This window comes from Bidens hawaiensis, unplaced genomic scaffold (genome assembly GCF_021521415.1).
Source record: "Bidens hawaiensis isolate Kalapana, Puna unplaced genomic scaffold, B.hawaiensis_p1.1 tig00001575_1, whole genome shotgun sequence".
NCBI classification, from domain to species: domain Eukaryota; kingdom Viridiplantae; phylum Streptophyta; class Magnoliopsida; order Asterales; family Asteraceae; genus Bidens; species Bidens hawaiensis.
The window spans coordinates 2,404,051-2,430,828 of record NW_027491088.1 but is presented as its reverse complement, the minus strand read 5'-3'; the positions used below and the strand labels follow the sequence as shown (position 1 = coordinate 2,430,828).

The window sequence follows — 26,778 nt, the reverse complement described above, 5'->3', positions numbered from 1 at the left end:
TGAATCCTTGAAGGCACATTTTGTTATGAATGATGTTGGTCTTTCATGACACGAAAATTGAATTGGTCATGTGAAAAATGTTTTACATTAATTTATGGATAAATAAGGGAATATAAAAAAGTCATGTGATACACATTTCCATGTTTGTGTAATAGTTAAAACTATTGTATAGAATTCTAGTCAAATCATGATATTTATCAGGAATGCATTTGTTAAGCAATTAAGTGTTGTTTGTTTGGTTCTAAATGTGACCATTAAGAGGTTAGGTTTGATTCGATCAGATTTAAGAGCGTTTATTTCATTAAAAGATACTCCGCACATCTTAGTGGCTGAATGAGCCTTTGATACGGTCAGAAGCCCTATATTATTAATTTGGGTTTTGAGTGATCGGATCCTAGTACAAACATTTGTTCTGAGTTAGTTCTAGACATTTATTTAACATGTTTTTAGAGGACTTGCTGGTTTATTTCGTTGTCAAAGTTGAATCAAGTAGTATTATTATTATTATTATTATTATTATTATTATTATTATTATTATTATTATTATTAAATAAAAAGATCCAATTACAATAAAGAGGCAGGTAAGCGGGCAACAAACTGCGCCGCCACCCCCTTTTGAATGGCAAAACCGATCCTACTGAAAACAAAGTTATTGTTCTTCGGCGTCGATGAGTTACTGTGCACAACCCGCTGAACTCTTTTTAGAAACGCAGCAACATCGGGGGCAAGAGACCCAAATGTGTCAAAAGCAAAAGGAATGAAGGCGTGTTGATTCTCCACACACGCCTTCTCGTGCTTAGCAATTTTTCTTGCTTCTGCCTTTAGCACGGCATGCCTAGCAACAAACCCGGTGTCCCTAAGCCTGACAAGAGGGGACACCCCAGTAAGGTCCACATAAGCATGCTTCCCCCCCCCCCCCCGCCCACCCAAACACAAGAATGTCCGCTGGTCAGAGAGTAGTAGACCTTCCTTCACGTGGATCCGACAAGAAATTCACAGGAGCCTCTTTTCTTGCCGAGATTCCCGCCCGTTTTAACACATCACAAAGGACATCACTGACCAAATCATGTCTATATTTAAACCCGGGGAGTTCTTTGCAATGAACCGCGTGTTCACCAAAATTATCTAAACAAACCTTACGACAGACCGGGCATGGCTCATCAACTGGGAACAGGGGATCATTAAACGATATTTAAGAATGGCTCGGTACTCCACTGCTGACATGTGCTGGCCTAACCCTTCGATTGGGGTAACAGTCAAAAAGTCTTGAGCATGAGGAGCCTGAAGACATTCTAATATCGCTCTTTGACGAGAGGAGATGCTAAACTTTTCTCCCAAACTTTGGACGGTTTTACTATAAAGGGCACTCGCATTTTGAGCTTTAAGGGGGGGGGGGGGTGTCCTTATTAGCGAACCGGCCAAGATCAAAATCGGGAATAGAGTTGTGCAAATAATCCATCGCACACCCAAAATCGGAAACTTACACCTAATATTTCCCAAACGTGTAGGACTATCCAAATAGCTCGTGGTTTAAGCTTGCTTGGAAAATCCCAGCTTAAAATTGTGTCGGTTTGTTAACAAGCTAACTTTGTTTATAAACAAGCCGATCCAAACTCGATCTCAAATTTTATCTCGTTTAAATTTCAAGCTGAGCGCGAACTCTTTGACTCGGTTTGACTAGGGATGCAAATGGGCCAAGCCACTTGCGAGTTAGTCTAGCTCAAATCGATGAAAAGCTTAAAACGAGCTGAGCCGAACCTGAGCCTCAAATAAAGCTGTTTAGTTATCGAGCACGAGCTCAAGCCTTGCGTGGGAAGCTCGTCGAGACTTATGTATTTAAATTCTGTTTTTCCTCTTTTAGTCTTAGACTTCAATGTATTAATTCTATACTGCAAAACTAAGCCTGAGTCGCGCTTTAACCCGTTAAAGGTAGTACACCGTACACGAGCTCTCATTAATGAAAACAAGATTACACCCCCTAAAATATATCAATTTTGATTTTTATAAATAAAATAAGTAAATTCAAAAAACACAAAAGATATTTAAAAATCCAATTATTTTATTATCCAAATTCAGTTATCAGCCTCCAATCCTCTACCACCACCACCGATGTTGCAATCACCACCGCACCTCTTCTTCTTCTTCTTCTTCTTCTTCTTCTTCTTCTTCTTCCTCATTTCCATTTTATCAGAAGAACATCAATAAAACCACCACCTTATTATTATACTCTTTCACAGCAATATCCCACCAGACCCCGTCCACCATTATTACAAGCTCAAATTACCGATTCACCACCGGAAGGAGGAACTCCCATTCTCACCACCCTCTTTCATCTCCACCGATTACGACCCCACCACTCTCCAAATCGCCACCAGCGTTCTCCTCACCGGCGCCATCTCCGTCTTCCTCTTCCGCTCCCTCCGCCGCCGTGCTAAGCGCGCCAAACAACTGGTTCCATTCATTATTATTATTTATTAATCTATTTTATTTCAAATTTTCTGTTTAAATTGAACTGGGTTTTTTTAGTTTGTTGGTTTGTGATTGAATTGATTCGATTATTGTTTATTGCTTAACGTACATTAGGTACAAAAATACAGCATTTTCATGAAATTGATCTAATTAATCATCAATTCACCGAAAACAAAAAAGATTTGTATAGTTAATTGATCATTTTTTTTACTGTTCTTACGAAAACGTTTTCTGAGCGTATTATGGATATTTGAGCGTATTTATGAAAAACTAATCTGGATTTGAGCGTATTGGATTTTAACATTGAGCGTTTTTGTTTTTTTGGCTTGAGCGTGATTCGCGTACCTATTGTACGTTATTGTAAGACAACTTTACCCATTGTTTATTAATCTTCTTTATCTTGGGTTAAATTGAAGTGTTTTTTTTTTATTTTTAATTTAATGGTTTTTGATTGAATCGGTTATATTCTTGTTTATTAATCTGTTTTTTTATTTTAATTTCTTGGGTTTAAATTGAATTGTTTTTTTTTAATTTGATGGGTTGTGATTGAATGTGGTTGTTTGATTGATAGAAATTTAGGTCTACTGGAGTTAAGAAGACGAGGCGTTGGAGAGTTTGAAGGCAATGTCGCCGGTTGACCAGAATGCGCCTCCGTCGGCGGTGCAGGCGCTGCTGGGAGGATTGTCTGCCGGAGTTATTGCGCTTATTCTGTATAAGTTTACTACCACCATTGAAGCTTCCCTCAACCGTCAAACCATTTCGGATAATTTCTCGGTATGTCGATTCTTTACCGTGTTATAATCGTTTATTGTTTAAGGTTTATAAGAACAAAATGTGGAAATTTGAATGCTCCTCAATTGCCTCTTTCTGTTATATATCATACGGGCATATGAATGTGCAAATATGATCTCACGGGTTGTATGGTTTTGTTAGCGGCCACATTGGTCAATTCTTTGTCAGTAAAAAAACATCATACGGGCCGTATAGTTTTTCCACTTACACGACCTATATGGCCCTTTTCTTTATGTCATACAGACCGTATGACATGTTGGTGGTGTCTGGATAATGTGTTAATGGTGTTTTTATAACTGTGACCATGTGTTACTATGAAGTCTCCTTCGAGTCAGATATGTATACAACACATATAAACGAGTATTAGATACTATATAACACAAAAAAATCTGATCTTGCACAACTTTTTACAACTAAATATATACGAATCTTGTGGTTTGCAGGTGAGACAGATAACGATAACAATAAGGTACGCTTATAAATCTCCTTGTGCAACTTACTAAAGTTTTAGGTAATCTATTCTCATGAACTAACTTTGAAGATAATTAAAATGCAGGACTATTATAAACGGGTTATGCTACCTCGCAACATTCGTTTTTGGCATCAATTCTGTTGGGTTGATACTCTACTCGGGTCAGCTTGCTCTTAACACAATAGCAGGAGATTCTTCGAGTGACAATATCCAGAAACAAGATACAACACAGCTCAACTCCGGTGGATCTGATATTAACATCAATGATGAAGATCAAGATTCAAATAGCAGTCAACAGTAACCAGGTTTCTGTGTTATGAATCATGTTTGTAGGTTATTTGTACACCATAATTTTGTATACAATGTTTTGTTAAAGGTGGCTAAAAGGTTTTTGAAACAGAAGTCCTTATGTATGTTGTGTGCAGCTTGAACAAAACTGAATCACACCGGAACCAAAATTATTTGTATGTTATTGGATTTTTGGTCTAATTTCATGCCCAAATCTATTAATAAGTGGTTAATAGAACTTTAAGGAAAAAGTGTAATGCTTAAATTCATTACTTAAGATATTTTTTTTAGCCAAAACATGTCAAGCTCAAATGTAAAACTGAAAATCGATTCATAAACAAGCCGAACCAAAGCAATACATAAAACTGAGAAGCCAAAACCGAAATTGAGCCCAAAACTGATCCATACCATCCATGCAATTATGCAAATCACTAAGATTAAGAATCACTGCAAACAAGGAAAAATACAAATTGTGCGATACGCCGATACCACCTAGAATTCCTGCTAAATAATAATCAGAAAACAATGTACAACCAAAACCATCATGCAAACCACTCACTAGCTCAAAATCCTAACCCAAATGTAACCCGGCTCTGCCCTTCCAACTTCCTGTTTTCCAAAACACAACTCTCCGGTAGCAGTAGCAGCTTAGATGCCACCGTCTTCACTGGCTCTGACTTGCACCTTGTCAGCACAAACGGTTCGTAACCCACTGCACTCGCCAACTTCTGCTCCAACACCGTTGCCATTGATGGCACCATTGGTAATGAACACGATGATCGTGCTGATTGTGGTAACACTGGCGGAAATCCATCATTAACAGTAGCGGCAGCACCAATACTTATTTCATCTCCACCACTTGGTTTGAACAGAGGCGGCAGTGGCGGCGGTTTCCTCTTGTTGGATTTGCGTTTGATGAAGTCTGTACTGCAAACCCATGTTTCCTTTGATATGTTTATTGATAACTTGGGCTCACGCATCATCATTAACAAGCACTCAGGCAACACTTCTTCACTTCCACTCTTCTCTTTAACCTCATTTTCGCCGTCTAAAATTCCCGTGTTATGTTCTTGTGCCTCGTTAACCAGTTCTTCACGGGTTTCAGCAAAATTGGTCACCGTTGTTGACTCGTCTGCTACAGTTTCTGCAACTTCATCTTCTTCATGAGCCTCATCTTGCTCTTGAATTTCATAATCTTGATCCACAATTTCTTCAAATAATGACACAAGATAGAAACTTTCTTCTTTTACTTCTGTTTGTTCATGCTCTTGATCTTGGCCCACTTCATATTTTTGCACACTATCATGTTCTTGCACTTCATCTTTTAGCACATTATTAAATTCTTGATCTTGACCAGCTTCTTCTTGTTGCACAATATCAAGTTCTTGATCAGCTTCTTCTTGTTGCACATTATCAAAGACTTGAACTTTATTAGCTTCATCTTGTGGCACATTATCAAAGACTTGAACTTTATTAGCCTCATCTTGTGTCACATTATCAAAGACTTGAACTTTATTAGTCTCATCTTGTGTCACATTATCAAAGACTTGAACTTTATTAGCCTCATCTTGTGGCACATTATCAAAGACCTGAACTTTATTAGCCTCATCTAATTGCATATTATCAAAGACTTGAACTTTATTAGCCTCATCTAGTTGCACATTATCAAAGAATTGATCTTGATTAGCTTCATCTTGTTGCATATTATCAAAGACTTCATCTTGTTGTACATCCTTGTTTTCTGATACATTTTCTTGATCTTCATCCAAAACTTGCTGTTGCCCAACTTCACCAGTAGCTTCACATTCCTCCAACTCCTTTCTGATTCGACTTTCGCAATCAACAAACTCTTCATCATCTTCTTCATTTCCTCCACCACTTGGTTCCCAAGATCTATTACACAAAGCTTCATTCTTCACAGGGTCAGATCTACACCTCATCAACAACAAAGCATTCTTCGGTGGCACACAAATACTCACTCTACCTTCATCAACATGCCCTTCAATCCTCCCATTAATAATCTCCAAATCTTCAAACACATGTCTCCTTGTTTTCCTAACCACACTCTCATCTTCATAATAATCTTCATCTTCTTCATCTCCCACAACCAACTCAATATCTCTCTCACCACCACCTTCTCCATCCTGCACTGCCACCAGCCACCTTGTAAACAACTTCCCACAAGAACCACCACCTTGCCTGTCACCATCATTACTCACCACCTGCTTCTCTTCTTTCCCAGTCCGGCAAGGAATCAAACAACTGAACTCAGATCCAAATGCTCTCAAAGCCTCACAAACAGTCACCGGAAAATGAACCCAACTCCTCTGCGAATGCAAACAATCTTGATCTTGACTTTGGCTGTAACTCTGACCACCCTTTGACCCAAGATTCAAACTTTCTTTAACATTTTGACCTTTGGAACAAAACCCATGAAGGGTACGATGGTCTTGTGTTCTGAAACTAACCTCACCGGAGGTATGTGTTGTTGATGTTCTTGATAAAGTTCGAAGCTTTTTGGCTTGTTTCTTCTTGCCTCTGCCTCTGACTCTGACTTGACCAATGCAGGTGACTTTAGGTGAAGATGGTTCTGGGTTGTTCTCAAAGGCTCCTCTTTTCTTGGTGGCGGTTGGGAACATCGCCGGCGACGCACCGCCCTTGATGCTGCCACTGTTTTTGAGCCTCCGGCTGAGTGAGGTTGAGAGAGAGGTTGGTGGGTCCCGGACACCACCTCTACCTGGGCTCAAGATTGACTTTGATGTGATCTTCATTGGGTTGGTTGTGGTTAGAACATAGAATGGGTTAATGGTGGTTAATGGTGGTCATTGTGGTGGTTTTGGGGTGTGGAGGAATGGGTTGGTTGCAGAGAGTAATGGGAAACATGAGTATTGGTTTTGGGAGGTTGTGATGTTGGCAGTGTGAAATTACGATATTGCCCTTGGAGGTTTGTCATGCCAGCTGGTATTTTTTTATATAATATCCACGTCGGACAAAATAATTGTCATGGGGTAACATGGGTTAATATTGGGTTAATCATAGAAAGGACAAGTGAATAAGTTTTATCAATTGTTTGGTAAGTTGTTAATCATGTGACATTAGTAATATTATAAAATTTTGTTATCCTAATTCCTAAGTGTAAAAATGGTAATAAATCATTCAATTAACATGAAATATGTGCAATTATGCAAAGAAACACGGTCAGTTCATGTTGTAATAATAACAGTATAACACATAACTTGTGAATTGAAGTGATAAAATGTGACAAATCTGAGTTTTAATTGAACACTATTAATTCCACTACAAGTTTATTTACAAATGTTATGTCTTGTATCATTATTTTTAGGCTTGTTGTTGTGGGCTGAAAAAGGGGCTTCAAAGTTGATGTGGTATGGCTTTAAAGCCCAGCACACAACAATGAGACGGTAAGGTAGGGCTTCAACACATGGTGGGGCCAGTGTTTTGAAACCCGGCCCGGACTGGCCGGTCGGACCGGAACCCGCTACAAACACCGGGCCGATTATGGTGTTTAACCCGTTTTCTAAAAACCCGGCCGGTTCTTGCGGTTTGCGGTTGACCCGGACCCGGTGAACCGGTAAAAAGTATAAAAATCTGATATTCGGACCAGTTTGCAAAAACCTAACACTTTCCGGCCGTAATTCCGGCCACATATTCAGCCACTGTACACCGACGACTTTTAAAACAAGTCGGCTTTGAATGATATAAGGCATAGGAGTCCGAAGGAGATAAAGATAGTGGGACGATTGAGTCATAAACTCTCTTGTGATGAAGAGGCGACGGCGGCAATTACTTGTGATGAAGAGGCGACGGCAACTTACATTTTTTCACCCTTAGGGTTTGATAAGAGACGGAGATGATGGAGTGTTGAATGGCCCGTAGGTTATATTAATTATTTAACTTTTTTTTAAGTTACATTTTTCACCCTTTAAAGTTATAGTTTTATAAATTTAACCCTTCTAATAATATGAGTAGTTGTTTTATTTTATTATTTTTTAAAGTTTTATTTTTGTATATATTTTTTTATTATTTATTACGCCATCCGGGTCAATGACCGGTTCGACCTCCCGGGTCGGTTCCGACCTGTGACCCAGTAAGGTGTCCGAGTCGATGTCCGGTCCGGGTCTGAAAACATTGGGTGGGGCTCAAATGCTAAATCGGTGGGGACTTTAAACTACAATAAGGTGTTAAAAATGTGGAACTTCAATGTGACGTTTTGACTTGGGCTTTAAAACCTCTTCACAACAAACGGCATTAAGACTAATTTAAGTCATGAGTTGCATGCACCTTTTTTTCACTTCTATATTTTTTTGCATACAAATAAGTTTATAAAGCATGCAAGGGTTAAAAAGAGGGAGAAAAGGGGGAAATGAAAGTGATATTATAAGTGGCATTGTCGTTGTTAGATGAGTAAACAAAGGGCAAAAGCTATGGATGCTGAAGTCACATGGGGACAGTCTTGGAATGGGGACAAGTAACATATAGAATCCAAGAAGTCACATGAACAATCGAATGATTGACAGCTATTATATTATAAACATCTCTACCAATATTAGCATATCCACAAGGCACTTGTTTTCGAGTATGCCATTATACTTTGTAGCACCCGAAAATTTCAAATACTTTTCAAACTTTTGGTCTCAAAATCTATGCAAGCAAAACATCTCTCACATGAGATGAACATTGGTATCCAACATGATTTAAACAAAACCAAGTACAATATTAAGATTTAAACTATTTTTATATAACAAATTATCCATTTACAAAAGGTTTTGTTTTGCCCGACTTGATGCTTCGGTTTTCATTTTCTTTTCATCAAAGTATACATACTCATAATCCGTTAGCAATGGTTACGTACTTAAGCACACCCCAAATTGTTTAATAAAGAATTTCGATTTACAAAAAAATTAGTCATTCGGGTTTCATTTGATGCCCTGAATTTGCCCAACATTACCGTATGTCTTGGTTGTGGGTTTCGATCAACACACATAAACGAAACGAAAGGGGTTTTTAAAGTTTTGTATACGTGACCAACACTTTCAATCATTGGAACATCGTGGATTCCCTCAAGTTTACGTACATCATCCACAAGATCAACCAAGAACAAGGTGTAAAGTTCTGAACTTTATTCTATAGTTTATATAGTTTCTATTGAAAGTTAATCCTGTTAAGGGGTTAAGTGAAAGTGTTTTAATATATTTGTTTTAGTATGGTAAGAATATTATAGGTTATTTAGTTTCCTAGAAAAAGTTTTCTTGCTTCACAAGTCGCAAGTTTTAGTATAAATAGATGGTCAGGGGTAATGTAATTTGTGTGTTTGGTTTTATAATAATAAAAAGTCAAACAAGTTGTTCAATCTCGTGTTTGTGTGCTCGATCAAGGGCCTGATTTTCAACAGTTTCACTATTGTGCAACTTCGCAACCAAACTCCTAGTGAGTGATCATGACTAGAACAAGATTGATTCGCGTATCACCTTTCTAAAATTTTGAAACAGATGCACAAAAGCAAACATAAGCGGGCATATCTTCAAGGATGGACATTGCTTATGGTCTTACCTCCACGCTCTTCAAACTCGCATCTTCAGCACAAACACTATATATGTGTAGTGAGTCGAGTGGGTCAACAGTAGAAAGTCACGCGTCAAACGTGGTTCAGAACCTCATTTTCATATTTAAATTTGACTCGTGGTTTTACCTAGGGATTGGCAAATTCGGGACTGGTACCGGTATCGAAATCGGTACCGATTTGGTACCGTCGGTACCGAATCGGAACCAACGTTTTGAGTTTCGGTACCGGTAATGGTACGGGACCGGTATTTCCCGAAATTTTACCTTAAATACCGGTACCGTCCCGGTACCGGTACCAAACCGAATATTTCGGTACCGGTACCAAGAATCCGCGATTTTCGGGACCGGGACCGGTCGGTACCGGTACGGTCCCGATCTCATCCTAGTTTTACCTATGGTTGTGGGTATCGATAGATTACAGGTATGGGTGAAAAAGAAACATGCACAAATAATGAGTAAAAATTGTCTTGAGTCGCTGGTCCCTAGTGATTTCACTAGGATAATTACCCATAAAATAATAAAAAGGAAGACAATAACCCGTCACATGCGTTAAGTTGGCTTCAATACCAACATAAAGATAAGCCTGAAGCTCATAAAGTTTTAATATTTATAAATTGCTTATGTTTGGGCCAAACTAGCATTATGAATATATAATTACCAAAAAAATATCTTACTTTAAAAATAATTTCACAAGTAGATTGATGGTACATTCATAATAACTTATGTTGAATTCATTGATGACTGAAACCAATGTATAAATCCATATGTAAACAAGAAACTTAACAAAACAAAAGGCTACGAGAAACTTGTCAAAATGGCCATTTAACCCAATATATTGTACCTTTACAGGTAATAAGTATGTCTATAGCCATGTGACACACGAGCCCACAAGTATGCATCTACTTTGACTCTCCTAACATACTTAAATTCTATTAATACCGACTTAAATGCTATGCAGACGAGACTCACTTATCTTATCGAACTTTTCATCTGTGTATCGTAATAAGCGTTCTTTCTGTGGTAGTTAGCTGACAAAATTCAATACATACACAAAAAGGACTCGCATATCGACTGCTTTTTTGGTATCTTAAGTGGTATGACAACATTTTACCTGGAATTACTAACATATACACGTATAACACATCTGGGTAAATGGCTGATTAGGTGATTTTCATAAAAACCTATTGACCACCTATATGCCTCCATGTAGCATCATACATTTAAATATCTATGTATAACTTAGGACAAGTACAAACCCTAGGTTTCTTACAACAAAAGGCTTGTATTATTGCATTAATTTAAAAAAAAACATAAAAAATAAGAGAACAAAAACATCTTTGCATCTGATTACCGAAATAACAAATTGATCGAAAACGTGAGTATATCAATCAAACTCAAGAACAACTTTACCGGGAATTATCCTCTTATCTTTGGCATCGTGTGCCTCACAAACTTGTGTTATCGGGAATGTCTTTTGAACAGGTACTTTCAGTTTTCCAGCCTCGGTCAGCCTGTGAATCTCAGCTAAACCTTCAGCATCCGTCCTCATGTAAGTCTACCAATACTCCGCAAAAATAAATAATAATATTATAATAATAAACTTTTGGGGGCGTTTGACATTGTGTTTTCAAAGTGATTATGTGATGTGAAATTATCATAATTAGATAATCACCATGAGATTTACCTATTCCATGAGATGATCTATATTGCAACTGTTTCTTCAATTTTAAAACAGCTGTGGCGGTTGGAAGGCCAATAGCTAGTCCGTACCTATCAGCTAAAGACGCTGACTCGCCCTAAATCAAGAAACGAGCACATGTCAGAAAGTATAAACATAATCCTAAAGTCCAATGATCAAAAGAGTTTTTAAGAATCTGGTGTATGGTATCTGCAGTGTCATATAATGACCACCTCTTTTCAATAAATTAATTCCCATTCGTTCCGTCTGTTGTATACCAATCGTGTCTAACACAGCATTATATTGCCCTTTCAAGGTTACTTCAAGATCCTGTACATGATAAACCAGTAAATAATCAATTTTATGACACACATCCAAACAGCCACCATAATATGCAATTTTATACCTCAGAAGTGTAGTCAAGTGCCTGTTCAGCACCAGCTGCCAAAAGGCGGTCTATGCTTTCCTTTTCACATGTAGCTGAAACCACACAGCCAGCTGCAACCGCTAGCTGAACCGCAGAGTAACCTACAGCTCCACCTCCACCCACCACTAGCACCCTCTGCCTGTTGACATTGTAAATAATATAAAACAGAAATTATATTTTGAATAGAAAATGTAACTTGAAACAAGTATTAATTTAAGTATTATTTATTTGAAACTAAATGAGTGTCATAAACATACCCCTTAGTTATCCTGGCGGTTGATTTAAGAGCGCGCCATGCTGTTAGTGCTGCAAAAGGAATTGCGCTTGCTTCCTGCAGTATCAAGAAAGTTACACATAATTATATGTACTTTTATACATATAATGATGTCCAAAACAACAGCACATACCACATGTGAGATTGTTGTTGGCTTTTGCGTAAGCTGATCTTCTGCAAGTATAGCATAATCAGCATAAGTACCTCTCACAGCCGTTGGATGAAGAGCACCAAAAACTTCCTGTCCAATCTTAAAAGTCTACACAGAGGCACCAACTGCTGCAACTTCACCACTAACATCACGCCCCAAAATTAACGGAAGAAGTGACCCAAATAGAGATCGACCATAGCCTGCTCGCATCTGAAAAAATATTGAAATATTTATAGCTTAAAAAATACCATATACAAATGCAAATACTCAATAGAAATGAAGTCAAAACACATAACAGAATTAACCTAAACAGATATAATTTGCACCAAGAACTACATTCTCTAGTTATAGTACAGGACCAAAACACTTCATAAAGTTATACAAACCTTCTACGACTATATGGTTACTCAAACTCTGTGAAGAGGATTTGGATTCTGAGACAGAAGGATTAAACAGAACATGTAAAATGTAGTAATTAAGCAGTTTCTAAGTTGAGCAGAGTAGATTGTAATTAGAATGTAGTGATGATGTAAGGATTAGGGCTACAAATCACAATTATGTGCTAATGTAGAGTACGATATTACAATACCAGTCCCTACACTATTACTAAATTTCATGATCTAATAAGCAGCCTTACAAACCTAGTAAAACTCTCTTCACAGAAGCCTCTATTTTGTACAATTATCCAGAGCAGAATACCTAATTTTTATTACACATACGAAATCAATCGAAATTCACAGCAATCCATATATGTTCATAGTTCTATGAATTATCGCACATATGACATCTAAAAGCCGATTCTTTACTGAATACAATTTCCGATAAACAGATAATGAAACAAAACCGAAAATAAAAAGAAGTGACTCAAATAGAGAACGACCATCGCCTGCTTGCATCTAAAAGGTAAATGAACATGCATATCTTAAAAATTGTCACTGCTGATGCCATATCCAAATGCAAACTACTCAACAGAAATGAAGTCAAACACATAACAGAAGTAACCTAAACAGAGCTAATTCACACCAAGAACTACATTCTATAAATTATAGTACAGAAGCAAAACGTTCCATAACGTTATATAAACCTTCTACTAGTATATGCTTGCTCAAACTCTGTGAAGAGGACTAGAATCCTGCATCTAATGGACTAATCTGAGCATGTAAAATTTAGTAATAATAAAATTTTGTACAATAATACAGAGCAGAATACCAAATTTCACATAAAATAATAATCGAAATTCATATTATTTCATATGCATGTTGGAAACTACTGTAAATTAAGGCACAATTGACACCTAAAAGCCAATTCTATCTAACTAAATTAAATTCCTAACAAACCGAAACCGAAAGCGCCAGAACACTGACCCTAGTATCGAGAGGATTAACCGAAATGGCACGAGCTCTAACGAGCACCTCATTCTGCCTGAGATCAGGAACACGCACATCGTCTCGCATTTCCAACACATCAGCACCGCCAAAGCGCGGCAAAAGCACCGCTCTACAGGTTGTAACGATACTCCTCGTAACACCGAGACCTAATTTGGTTGAAGAAGAATAACGGAAGGTGTTTTGATCAGTGGTTGTAAATTGAAGGTGTTGTTTGAATCGTAATAACGACCGCATCGTGGTGTAATTGTTAATGAATATTATTATTATTAGGAAATTGGAAGAAAATTAATTAATTAATTAATTAGTGTGAAGATGGAGGCGGTGAGTGACGGTGGACGTGTCTCCGTTTGTATCCGCAGAGGTCCATTCCATTGCAAGCAACTGCTTCTATTTCATTTCAGGTTTTTCCTTTTAATTTTTTAGATTTCTATTTATTACTTCCAAATTAACCGAATTAACTAATCGGTTTTCGGTTAATTAGTTTGTTTTATTTGATTAGTTTTTAGGTTTTTCAGTTCAGTTTTGTTCATTTCAATTAATAATCAAAATCAAACTTGTGCTAAAAATTTTATATATGCATAAATACAAATATAGATACACCCAAATAACATGGTGAGGTACATATATAAAGTGAAAAGATCAAATACACTAATTCTTAACGTACGTGAATCCCGTTTTTCACGAATCGATTCATGAAATCATATCCCAACATCTCGAATCGTTAATACATATCCAATTAATCATTGGTTAACCGGAAAAAAAAGTTTTGGATCGTTAATTGATCATTTTTTTACTTTTTTCACGAATACCGTTTTTTGAGCGTTTTAGGTTTTTGGCTGATCGTTTAAGTTTTTTTGAGCGTTTTAGGTTTTTGCCTTTGAGCGTCTCGCGTACCTCTCGTACGTTAAGGCATTAGAGTACAGTATCTCTACCATATATATAAATATGGTAGTCTAAAGCATGAAATATATAAAATGGAGGTATAAAAATTAAAAGTATATGAAAATATGAATGGTTCGGTTAATTTTAGTTAGCTGAGGGCACAAAAATAACCGATAGCCACTTTTTTTGGTTAATTTCGGTTTGGTTTCGTCGGTTTTTGATTTGGTTTGGTTAACTGTTGTTCGGTTATTGCTCATATCCATTACCTTAAAAACACTCTTTAACATGTTATATTAGATTTCCAATGATCCTTGAAAACATATAATTATTCTTCAACTATATAAATGTATATAGCTTTTGTGTGCTTATATATTTCCAAATCATTCTCACGTTTTATATCTATATTATATAGTAACGTTTGTTTAGAACGATTCGGATTGTCCAAGGTCATGTTTGATTCACGGAATCTTGTCAGCTAAAACTAAAATTGATTTAGTTTTAGAACATGTTTGATCCATTGAGAAAAAGAATTAAAATTCATTTCAGTAATTTTTTCGCTTTAGTATTTACTTGATTGTCTATATCAATAGTAAATCACAGTACACTATAAAAAGAATGCATGGTAATTGACTTTGAACAACCAAAAACAATCCTTTTTCTTATGATCAAAACATGCGAGAATTTGAATATATGTATAGGTGATCTAGATAATGTACAAGTATTTCTAGGAGAACTTTTGGGATCCATACATGGGAATTGTTGGAATCTCTAAGTAGAACAACTCTGCTTTTTTTTTTTTAATGAGCGAACTTTGTGGTTCTAAAGAGTAGCCTAATCATATAATTCAAATATAAAACTGATTTGAATCACTTGAGTTTGTTCCATTAACAAGCGGTTTCGGATTAACGCTTCCCAAACTGAGTTGTACAATTAGAAAATTTATTAAACGCTTATATATGAACACAAATTTTGTGCATCCTTTTGGCTTCATCTCAACACAAATTGCACATGTCTAATTTGGTATCGCCAAACTTTATCACCATCGCATTTTTCGGTCCATTTCTTGTTAAATCATATTGGAGCAGTAAATTTCCATATGTAAATGGGGTGGTTACGTGAATCTACTCAACTTCTTTTACTATACGGTACAAAATGACATACACGGAATCAGCTGATAACGTTTATAGGGAGGTTCTACCTGATAGCGAATCCACTAGTAAAAAATGCATGCTTAACTGAGCCTGAGTTTGCTAGCCAGAAAAGTAGACATGCAGACTCCATTTGCCACTTAAAACAGATTCAAGTAGTTCTCTTGCCATATAAGCGTGTTCAACTGTTCATGAACCTTGCTTGCCACTTTACATTTTGGTGTCGGAATTTATTTGAGTCTGATACCTCGAGCAGCGAACTACCTAGAAATTATGGCAAGTTAATTGCTCCAAATGTTAACTAGATAAAAGTTGATACATTAAATGCTAAAAAGTAGTCCGCTACATACAAAGCAAACCAAAATAAGTTTGTTACATATTTTTTCAATAAACTCCAATAAGAACTAGACAAAGAATTAAACCAGTAATCAGAGCCGACCCTACTATAGCTAAACACTTTGATGACATGAGCATCAAGTAGTGTGTAATTGTACCATCTTCTTAACTATCCTTCTTCCATAGCTACAGCATCATTTTCTGGTGTGAGGTCCAAGTTTCCGCCTTTATCATCGCCCACATTCTCTGCAGCATTTGCATGTTTGTCTTCGTTATCAGCCTCAGCCACAATAGGACTATTTTCAGGTACAGGTTCCTCGGTTTTAGCCTGCTGCGCCACATTAGAGTCAACAGGCTCCTCAAATCTCGCCTCCTGGATCACGTAAGAGTCAACAAGCATCATAAGTTCCTCGGTTGTAGCCCACTGAGCCACATTAGGGTCAACAAGCTCGGTTAGAGCCTCCTGAATAATAGAATTATAGTCAACATGTACCAACGGTTCCTCAGTCGTAGCCTCCTGAGCCACATTAGAGTCAACAGGCACCACAGGCTCCTCGGTTTTAGCCTCCTGGACCACATTAGAGTCAACAGGAACCGCTGGTTCCTCAGTTGTAGCCTCCTGAGTCACATTAGAGTCAACATGCACCACAGGTTCCTCTGGTTTAGCCTCCTGAACCGCGTTTGGGTCATTACTAGAAACAAGCACCACGTGTTCCTCTCTTTTAGTCTCTATTGCCTCCTGAGCCACGTTAGGTTCAACAGGCACCACAGGTTGCTCTGATGTAGCCTCTATTGTATCCTGAGACACATTAGATTCAACAGGGACCATGTGTTCCTCGGTTTTAGCCTCCTGAAACACATTAGCATCAGTACTAGAAACAGTCACCACAGGGTCAGCTTTGGTTTCCATTGCCTCCTCAACCACATCAGGTTCATTAACAGAGGCAACCAACATGGGTTCCTCAGATTTAGTCTCTAGTGCACTCGTATGAGGTTGATCAGACACATCAGGTTGTACATCATGCACTTCTGCTGGTACTTCAACTGAAGAGCCAGAGGCGACCGGTTCAGATGATGGTTGAGTGACAGATCCCACTGCTTCAGTTACTTCACCTGTAGAGACCTTTTCAGCTTTATTTTGCTCTTCGGTTATAGATTCAGGCATCAAGGGTTGTACTTTCTGCACCTCAACTGGTACTTCATCTGCATGTGCTGAGGGAACACGCACCGCCGGCTGCACCTTTTCTGGCTCTAGCGATGTTTGGTCAGATGGAGCAGATACTGCAGGTGGTGCTGTTTGCTGATTTTGTGGTGCATTAGCCATCACAGGTTCTACTTTAGACTGTATTTGTGATCCTTCTGGTGGAACCGTTGGATCCAGCCTCTGGCGTTTTTGTGGTGTTTCAGGTGACAAAGATGGGGCCACCGATTCCACTTTTGGTTGCTTCGGTTGCACTTCAGCTGGAGGATAGACTCTCAGAGTGCTAACCGTATGATTGTTATTATTATTAGCGCCATTTTTGTTCTGGTTTGCAGCAATAGACTCGTTCACAGCATGAAGTTGCTGCAGCCTATAATCGGTTTCAGGTCTACAACATATCTTCCTCAACGCCACTATTTCCTGCAAATTTAAAAACAAATACTATAGTAACTAACTTTTTCTAAAAAAAATCTTATTAAAAATATGTATGTAGTTACAGACCTCAGATTGATCATGATCATAGCGCACCAAAAACCTACAACGACAACCTCTTACATCATGTCGCCTTCTTTGTGCATCCAGAACATGTGCATCAAAGTACAGAGCCTGCTCTTTTCCTTCCTACAAAATTCAACTGTTTATAGAACCGGATTCTGATTTCTTAAATATAATTATATAATATAATATAAATAATTATCACCTGAAAACAAAGAATGAGATCAGCGGGAAGAACAGCTACACATTCAGATGCTTCACACGGAAGAGACCTTTGTCTCACATTCTTCTTCACATTAACCCATTCATCCTCTTCAGCTCCAAAACCCGCAAATCGGACGAAAACTTCCTGATTAACATAAGACAACGCAATTAAATCATATGAGATATATCATGGAAATCAGATGGATATACTATAGCGCATTGATTAGGTTATATAATTACCGGATCACCCGTGTCAATAGACCTATGTGATATAAAAGTTGAAACATCATACCTACAAAAAAAAATAACCAAGATTTAACATTGTTACATAACATTATAAACGTTAATTACACATGTCTATGTACTAACCATGCACCATCTCTAGCAGACTTAGCTTCATATTCCATCTGAGAATTATCCATCACCCGTCCTGCACTTTGAACTGATCCAATTCATAACTTAAAAACCTAAATTTCTCAATTTCATTAAAATATAAATGAGAAATAAACCTAAAAATATTATCCCACCTGAAAAAGCGGGTGGTTGCTGGGGTGCTTGTGGAAAAGTCCTAACCGAAGCTGAGTTGACCAAAGGTCAAATTAGTCAACGACTCAACAAATGAATATCAAATTTCAAAATTAAATGTATTCAGTTCTACCTGAAGGAACGATTGGATGTTGTGGTACTTGAGGCAAAGATCTAACATTAACTGCATTATCAAGAACATGTGTAAGTTATGTACAACAAATACTGCCGAAGTCCAAGTTTAACTCACCTACAGAAGCAGCATGCGGTTGTGTAACCTGAGGTACACCTTTTACCATAGATGAATCATCTCGAGCCATTGGTGTCACATTTATCTTCCCTGGTTCTTTCGCTGCTTTGGCTCTGATAGCATATCGTCTATTTTGAAACCAATTCCACACTTGTTTCATTTGTACTTCAATTTTTCCCGATCGTTCTTCAGACTTACTACACACACATATCCAATGTGACATTAACATATTATATATATAAAGATTGCCCAAAAATTTAAGCTTGGTATTAAAAATTCAAATAATTATGTACCTGAATTTTTCAGCTAAAGAAACAAGAACATTACGTTCAGGCATTGCGATCTTGTGTGCTTGCAATATGGCTTCCATTTCCGCAATCTTTGAAGGAAAAAAAATAGTTATTAGTACCAATTTGTTAAAAGATCATGTATGAAATATATATTAAGCACCTCTTTATGCAATACTTTCCATCAAATTTTATTTAACTATGAACCATTCACCTAAAAGTAGCCATAATTCCACATGAAATTGGCGCCCTTTCGGTATTAAAGACAAATTCTACCAGTTTCTTGAACATCAGATGTTCAGAAACATAATCTTCGCAAGGTGATGATTCATATTATCATTTTGAAAATCCAAAGCATACAATTACACATCATATAAACATTATAACTTTCATCTTAAGGACAATTTTATTGCTCCCAATAACCATTCAAAATAACAGAACTTATTAATAACCGAAACCGACGGTATTCACTATTCACCTAGTTTGAAAGATTACAAATTAGGGATTTTAAAAACTAACAAAAGCACCCAAGATTCCACATGAATGTGGTGCTCTTTATGTAAAAAGGCCTTTTGAGATAAGTTGAAAAGGTCTTATGACTTTCTAATAAGGAGTTTCCAAAAAAAGTGTTTGGATTAACATAAGACAATAAGTTGTTTTTTTAAAAAGTGTTTGGTTTAACTTATTGATTTAAATGACCAAAAAAGACATAAGTTAGCAATGGGTGGAATGGAACTTGGAAGGGTGTAATGGGTATTCTAATCCTATAAGTTAGCAAACTCCAACTTATTGAAAACCCTTATTTTTGCCTTGTTGATAAGGAGAAATGGAAAAGGCCTTTATGTGTTTCCAAACACTTTATTAACACAAAAAGGACTTATTCAACCATCGTAAGTCATAAGGAGAGGAAAATAAGGAATCCCAAATACACCCTAACGACAAAATCTACCAATTTCTTGAACCACAGACGGTCAAAAACATAATCTTTGCAGCTAGTGATGACTCATCTAATCATATTAATACTTAAAGATATAATGACTGTCTTTAGCCCCAATTAAACATTAGAAATAACAAAAAGATGTAGGTACTAGTACTATGTTAAAAAGATTATGTATGATATAGATTATGACTTAAAACTTCAACGTGTCTTATATATTTCATGACAAAAAGACTGTTGTGCCCTAAGGCAAGATTCCATTCCACATGAATTTGGTGAAAAACATAATCTTTGCAGCAGCAGGTGATGATGACTTATCTTATTATCATATATACAAAAACTAATGACATATAAAGATTATAATTCCCATGTTTAGGGCAAATATAATATAATACCCCCAATAACCAGTATTATTAACCTAATTTGAAACATACATAATGAATTAGGGATTTTAAAAAAACTAACAAAAGCGCAAGGAAATTAATGAATCAGAATTAGTGAGAGTATGAGAGAACGGTGACCTCAGCCTGAGTAAAGCGGAAAGAAGGGCCTCCGTTACTGGGTGGTCTCCCCATTTGGTTTGATTGGATTACGTTAAACAAACCAGTGAACAACAATTGCTGCTGGATTCTTCTAAACAAGAATTACAACGAACAAGTGTATGTGAAACATAAACAGGGGAATTTTTATTATTATTATTATTATTATTATTTTGTTTTGTTTTGTGGATCGGGAAGAAGAAGAAGAAGAAGAAGAAGAAGAAGAAAGTAGGGTGTAATGTTGTAAATTGTTACGAGTGATTTGCTTGCGTTTTGCTCGGATTTGGTTAAACTTGTCGTTCACAGCGATTTTCTTGGTTTTCCTCATTATTATTTTCAAGATTGCAAAAACAGTCCCGAAACTATTGCTTGATCACACTAAATAAATTACACAAATGTGTGTGTTTTTAACTAGTGTTTTACCCGACGTATTATGTCAAGAGTCAAGACAGATAGTAAAACCCTACCCGGGTGTTGGTAAACCCCAAGCATTACGGTGAGTCGACGTGATATTGGTTAATATTGGTTATGTTCGTTACACCGTCGGTAAAACCTGAGCGTTAAAACCCACAAAATAAATTCGTCAAATTAATATATTAAAAAATAAAATATTTAAAATGACATTTATTTGGTCAATCGATCCAGGTCTTGTTAAAACTCAAACGTTGCCAGTCTCGGCCCTCGGGGCATTGAAGCGGCAACTCGAAACGAATTCGGTCGGTTTTAGTTACGTTCGTTACGTACTTGAGCTATAAAACAGAAAAAGTATAAAAAAGTGAGGTGGACCAATGGGTGTGGCGTCTTTCGGTATACTCGGGCGTTGGTAAACCCCGAGCATTGAAGTGGTGAGTTGACACGAATTCGATCAGTTTCCGTCACGTTCAATACCAGAATTAAAACAAAATTGGCGTGTGGTTGACTTCATTATGTTCGTTATGATCACGGAACTAAAAATAAAATTAAAAAACACCAAAATACCATGGACCAATAAGGTGGTGCGAAGTAACCCAACAAGGCTTAACGGCACCAAACTTTTCATTATTAGATAATAGATAATTATTTAACATCTTTATTTTTTTTGAGAAATATCAAATTACTTTTAAACCAGTTATAACTAGGGGTGTCCAAAATACCCGAACCCGATTAACCCGACCCGACCCGAACCCGAATAAGCTAATTAGGGTCGGGTTAAATTGGGTCAAAAAGTATTAATCGGGTTACTCGGGTTGACTCGAATAACCTGAATGCTAATAGGGTCGGGTTTCGGGTTTATTTTTGGAAAATAATTGGGTTTCGGGTTAACCCGAATAACCCGATTAGTAATGATACTTTACTTCAAATACGTTAATAAAAATGTGAAATAAGCACTAAAATATCAATACTCAAAGTTTTATAGATGAGTTATTTATACTTCTACTTGTTCATGAACCGTTAGACTGGAAGTTCTTTTAATATAAACGAACGAACATGGACAGATGTTTCACTCGTTCATCTATGTTCGTGAACACTCTTTTATGATCACTCATTTAAGTTTGTTTACATTCTTTCATGTTCGTCCACATATCAATAGAAAATTATTAAATATTATTTGCATTTAGAAATTATATCACCATAATATGTCTATATTTAGTTCATTTAAATGCGTTCATTGATGTCCGTTTATGTATGTTTGCGCTCGTTAATGTATGTACATGTTTCTTCAAGTTCGATTATCTTTGTTTAATTGTGTTCATTTATGTTCGTGAACTGTTCGTTTAGATTTTAAATGAACGATCATAAAAAAGCACGAACATGCTCATTTTTAACGAACGAACATGAACACAGATATTTGTTTGATTAAGTGTTCGTGATCGTATTCGTTTAAAGTTAAACGAACAAACACGGACATGCCTTTGTTCATGTCCGTTCGGTTCGTTTACAAGCCTATATGTAATTACAAGATAATTACTTGTGAAATAAATTGAAAATTGAGTGGAATGAGAAATTTTGCAACCCACGAGTTACAAACATAAAAATCAACTTCAAATTATAGAATAACATGGTCAACCCGATTAACCCGACTAACCTGACCCGACTAACCCGAACCCGAATAACCCGAACCCGACTAACCCGAACCTTAATAGGGTCGGGTTTCGGGTTAGATATTTTTTAAGAAAAACCCGACTAACCCGACCCGATTAACCCGAAACCCGATGAACACCCCTAGTTATAACATCCTATTTATTCGTGAAACACTTTCATTATCAAGTATTAATTATATTATTAACTTCATTACAATAAATAAAATTAAAATTCAAAAGAACATATATGATAAATGAATAATGTAAAACAAACCCGGTATAATATGGGGGATAAAAGTAGTTATTAAATAAATAAAAGAAACCGTATATATGGTTAGTACTTATTTTAATAATGGCTAGTTTATAACCTCAAGCACGCAGAATATGTTAAATCAGTATACACCATTAACCAAAACGAGAGTAGTAAAGTTCTACACAATTACATGTGTGGACAGAAGAGATGTTAAGGCTTAAATATATGCTTGAACTTGAATATCATTGTGTTTGGGTACATTTGTTGTGGATGAGACGAGAACTTCATAATTAAGTGAGCTCAAATGGGTAATCAAGTGATCGATAACCTCCTAGGAAGTCTCCACTCAGGTAGCCAAACGCAAAATCAAAACTCTTGGTGAACAAAACATACAATAAACTACACTCACCATATAGCCTTATGTTCATGTTCCTCTAGGTGTAATACATAAGACAACACTATTATGTAAGTGCCAAGTGTTCTCGATAAACCGGGTGAATATAAATCAGCCTAACAAAATTTTGAGTTTTAGCTTAACAAAACTTTGGCTTTAATCAGCCTATTAAATGTTGTACAATTGATCCAAATTCTTGATCAATGAAGAAACAATATCACCAGTTTCCATCTAGACATGCCACTAGCGACCTCCACACGATGCCGCCACAAGAACTTTCAAAAATAAAGTATCCATGACACTTCTAAGATGCAGGTGAACCTTCATTTCTCAAAGAAAGTTTCTTCTTTTTCTTCGGTTTACGTTTCTTCTGCTTTAACTTCATCTTTGCTAAATCTTTAACGCTTTTTTCCCATTCCCGCCTTTTCTTAACATAAAGCATCATGGCAGCACGAGCATCTTCTATCTATAAAGCATGCGTTAGTTATGATTACAAAACAAAATTATGACAATAGTAACTGATATATATGAATAAAACAATTTAGTAGGTTGCGTGGATCATAAAGACTTTGTGCATGTTTTTCTTTATTTGACCCTAAAACACAACCCACTTTGACCTGTTCTCATAAGTCAACGGGCCACCACGTGTACTTTGAAAAGAAACTCACAGGACAATGCTCGCCATTTTGAATATTGACACCAAGGACTTCGGCTGCAAGATTTCTAAGTGCTTTGCTGCGCCCATCTCTGTATCGTATAAAAGGATTAGTGATAAATTAAAGCTATTTTTTTCATATTTGAATATAAATTATCAAAATTAAGGTTTATAATATACTTTAAAAACGGTTGATACTCTGCAGTGTCTCGTATATCCGTCTTTGGATGACTTAATAACAACGCCTGTAGGAAAAAAAATATAAATTGCACATTAAATCACTTGATTCAAAAAAATAGATCATACCAATAATATGTTTTTGCAAACATATTTAACACAAATTATATTATTACTGTAATTTGTATATTAACCTTAAGATCGTTGCGCAACGCATGACCGACAAGAATCTTCCCTTTGATCATTTCTGCCACTTCCTTCTGAACAATACGGAAATCCTTCGCTGAAAATAGCATTATAAATGCAATTAATTACAAATTCTAGTTGCAGATCCGGAAAATGCAATAACTTACAAGAGCAATCAATATGCAAGTAAAACAACAAATTAAAATAGGCAAAGTTAGAACCTTTTTTCAAGTCACGGGGTCGGATACCACTTATTTGAGTCCGAAAGTCAACCACACGTTCAACCGGACGAACGTGCTCATCATATACAACATTTCCCCACTTATTTACCTGTCAAAAAACATGTTTAACGGTTTATTTGCATGAATAATAATTTTAGAGTCAAGCTTTGACCAATGAGTCAATGACAAACAATGTTGTTACATATAAACCAATATATATTAAACTTACCAATGTAACTCTTCCAAGCGCGCTTTTGTTTCCTAGCGGGCTGACACCAACCATTTCACAATCCATGGCGATCTCGTTTGTAATACTGTCAAATTGCTAATTAGTTAAATTGAATGCATTAACATATCAACTAATTAACAGCAGTAAAGAAAACATTATGCATCTTGAAATGTGAAACCATCTATGGGGGTGTTTGGATGTGTGTCTAATTGGTTTAGTGACTTCACTTTTGTGTGTTTGGCTAAAAGTTATTGTTATTCTGACTTTAAAATTATTCATGGTTAACTAAAACTGATTTGGAGATGCTGCAAGGAATAGCTGATAACTAAATGAATTATTATTTTGAAAATACACATCCAAACACCCTAATTAGGCTAAGAGCAAAATACTGATGGAACCCATAAAACACAATAATGTTTACGAACTCTTGCTATTTAACACTAGGTCTGTAAACGACACAAACGTTTAGTGAACTATTAGTGAACCGCTTGCCGGGAAGTTCGCTTATGTTCGTTGATTTAATAAACGAACAAACATGAGCAAATTATATTGTGCATTTAGTTAACCAAACGAAAATCAGCAAATGGCTCATTCGTTCATTTATGTTTGCTACTTTACGTTTTGTTTATGTTACAATTTAGTCTAGTTGTTAAGCAAATTTTTAGGCCCAACATATTTATGTTCAAGTTTACCTTTAATTGATGTTTACTTAGCTATGCTTGTTCTTCTATATTTGTTTATGTTCGTGAACCGTTTGTTTATACTACTAATGAACAAACATAAACAAACACACTTTATTTCTCTTAAGAACACAAACAAGAAAACCGTGTCCGTTTAATTGTTTGTGTTCAATGACTTCAATCAGTCAGTCATTCGGTTAAAGTAAAACGAACAAACACGAACATGCTCCGTTAGTGTTCATTCAATTCGTTTACACACCAATTTCAACACTTTTTGCACAAGACAAGTGTTTTAAAAAGATTGTATGATATATATACCTTGAGTCTGATGAAGTAGGAGTAAGAACATTAATCTCAGAATCACTAGCATCCCCGTTATCAGACCTCTCTTTACGTTTTCCTGCAAGTTTTTATACAAATATTAAAAAAATTAATAATAATAATAATAAGACAATTAGATAACAATTTAACAACTGGGTTGAGTAAAATCACAAACCTAAGATGGTTTCTTGGGTCTGTGTTCGTGATTTGTTGGAGGATGATAGTTCAGGCCGATGACCTAATTTCTGAAACACAAAAGTTAATTAGAAACATTAAGTGAAAAGATTATGTGTTGAAAGTAAAAGAAAAAAAGGTAGTTACTTGTCGGAGCTGAGCCCAGTTGGGATTCAGCTGCTGCTTCTGATTCTTCATCGTACTGTGTCGGACCTCCGGCCGCTTTTTCTATGTTTTGTTTGTTGTTCAAAGAGACGAGTTTATGTTTGTAGGTTTTTTACTTTGGTTTTGGAAATACATTCAAAATACCAATGGTTAAATGATACTTTTTTACTTTGGTCGATGGACGCCAACCATCGTTACGAGTCCATGGTTATCGGGCGTTAGCCCTCTTCTCGCCAAAGCAATGGCGCCCGTAATTTCATTGTTTCCGAAATAAATGATCGTTTGATTGGTTGACTCAATTCATAACACTTAGTTTAACTAGCTCGTGTCCATAACAATTGTTACTTTGGTTGGTTAGTTAATATTTCGTGGCCTACGTTTCGGTGACTTGGCATCATTTCTCATTTACTAGCCATCAACCACGATGCATGGTCTTAGTTGTTTGGTTTGGTAAATTATGCTATTATTAATTATTGATTCCATCACTTTGATTGATTGACTGGATATTGATAGAGATTTAGTTTTAGGAGTTGTGTGCATGTCCACAAGTTGATATTTGATTCTTATAGTTACTATATTATAGTCTGATATGAATACTTGCTTATTACGTGTAGTTTAGTTTAGTTGGAGAAAACCTTTTAAAATTCAATTTGTTTAAAATGTTTAATTGAAGTATATATAATTTGACCAATGTTGTTGAGACCGGACCGGCCGGTCGAACCGGTCATACCGGGATTCGGTCCACTGACTGGTCCGGTTCTAAGCAGTTCGTTCGGTTCACAGAAAAGTGGCTGGTCCGACCAATTGAACCGGTTTTTTTTTATTAAAAGGTAATATTTTTTTTGAAAAATATTTTTCCCACCATTTTCAAGCAAAATCCATTCAATCGATGAACCAGTTATCCAACCGGTTATAAAAACATATAATGTAACACATC

General features: G+C 36.4%; 3 protein-coding genes and 2 pseudogenes across 7 annotated transcripts; 1 reads left to right on the top strand and 4 right to left on the bottom strand.

Moving 5' to 3' along the window:
* The first annotated feature begins 1,689 nt into the window (after positions 1-1,689).
* Positions 1,690-4,135, top strand: LOC143586616 (uncharacterized; annotated as a pseudogene). The gene is made up of 5 exons (XR_013144739.1): positions 1,690-1,709; positions 2,238-2,451; positions 3,041-3,243; positions 3,705-3,730; positions 3,818-4,135. The product of XR_013144739.1 is annotated as an uncharacterized LOC143586616 (transcript).
* Positions 4,136-4,584: 449 nt separating this feature from the next.
* LOC143586604 (uncharacterized) lies at positions 4,585-6,792 on the bottom strand. Its single transcript, XM_077068118.1, has one exon. The coding sequence runs from the start codon at positions 6,790-6,792 to the stop codon at positions 4,585-4,587; it is 2,208 nt and encodes a 735-aa protein (XP_076924233.1).
* Positions 6,793-10,821: 4,029 nt separating this feature from the next.
* LOC143585729 (uncharacterized) lies at positions 10,822-13,800 on the bottom strand (annotated as a pseudogene). Its single transcript, XR_013144588.1, has 7 exons — positions 13,499-13,800; positions 12,117-12,344; positions 11,967-12,040; positions 11,689-11,848; positions 11,495-11,612; positions 11,290-11,402; positions 10,822-11,171 (listed from the first exon to the last, which is right to left on the bottom strand). The product of XR_013144588.1 is annotated as an uncharacterized LOC143585729 (transcript).
* A 1,499-nt stretch (positions 13,801-15,299) lies between these two features.
* Positions 15,300-20,446, bottom strand: LOC143587771 (uncharacterized). 3 transcript variants are annotated; one of them, XM_077068971.1, is made up of 11 exons: positions 20,309-20,446; positions 18,857-18,942; positions 18,564-18,760; positions 18,447-18,497; positions 18,316-18,366; positions 18,158-18,230; positions 18,029-18,080; positions 17,790-17,933; positions 17,591-17,710; positions 16,382-17,509; positions 15,300-16,261 (listed from the first exon to the last, which is right to left on the bottom strand). In XM_077068971.1, exons 1-11 carry the CDS (start codon positions 20,360-20,362, stop codon positions 16,058-16,060), a joined length of 2,160 nt encoding a protein of 719 aa, XP_076925086.1. In that variant the 5' UTR covers positions 20,363-20,446; the 3' UTR covers positions 15,300-16,057. The 3 variants fall into 3 exon arrangements, with proteins under 3 accessions (XP_076925086.1, XP_076925079.1, XP_076925074.1); XM_077068964.1 differs by having other exon boundaries at positions 15,301-17,509; positions 18,158-18,218; XM_077068959.1 differs by having other exon boundaries at positions 15,302-17,509.
* A 2,605-nt stretch (positions 20,447-23,051) lies between these two features.
* LOC143585717 (uncharacterized) lies at positions 23,052-25,955 on the bottom strand. The gene is made up of 9 exons (XM_077067442.1): positions 25,824-25,955; positions 25,678-25,747; positions 25,500-25,581; positions 24,502-24,586; positions 24,273-24,381; positions 24,060-24,148; positions 23,869-23,933; positions 23,702-23,780; positions 23,052-23,499 (listed from the first exon to the last, which is right to left on the bottom strand). Exons 1-9 carry the CDS (start codon positions 25,872-25,874, stop codon positions 23,338-23,340), a joined length of 792 nt encoding a protein of 263 aa, XP_076923557.1. The 5' UTR covers positions 25,875-25,955; the 3' UTR covers positions 23,052-23,337.
* Between the last annotated feature and the right edge of the window lie 823 nt (positions 25,956-26,778).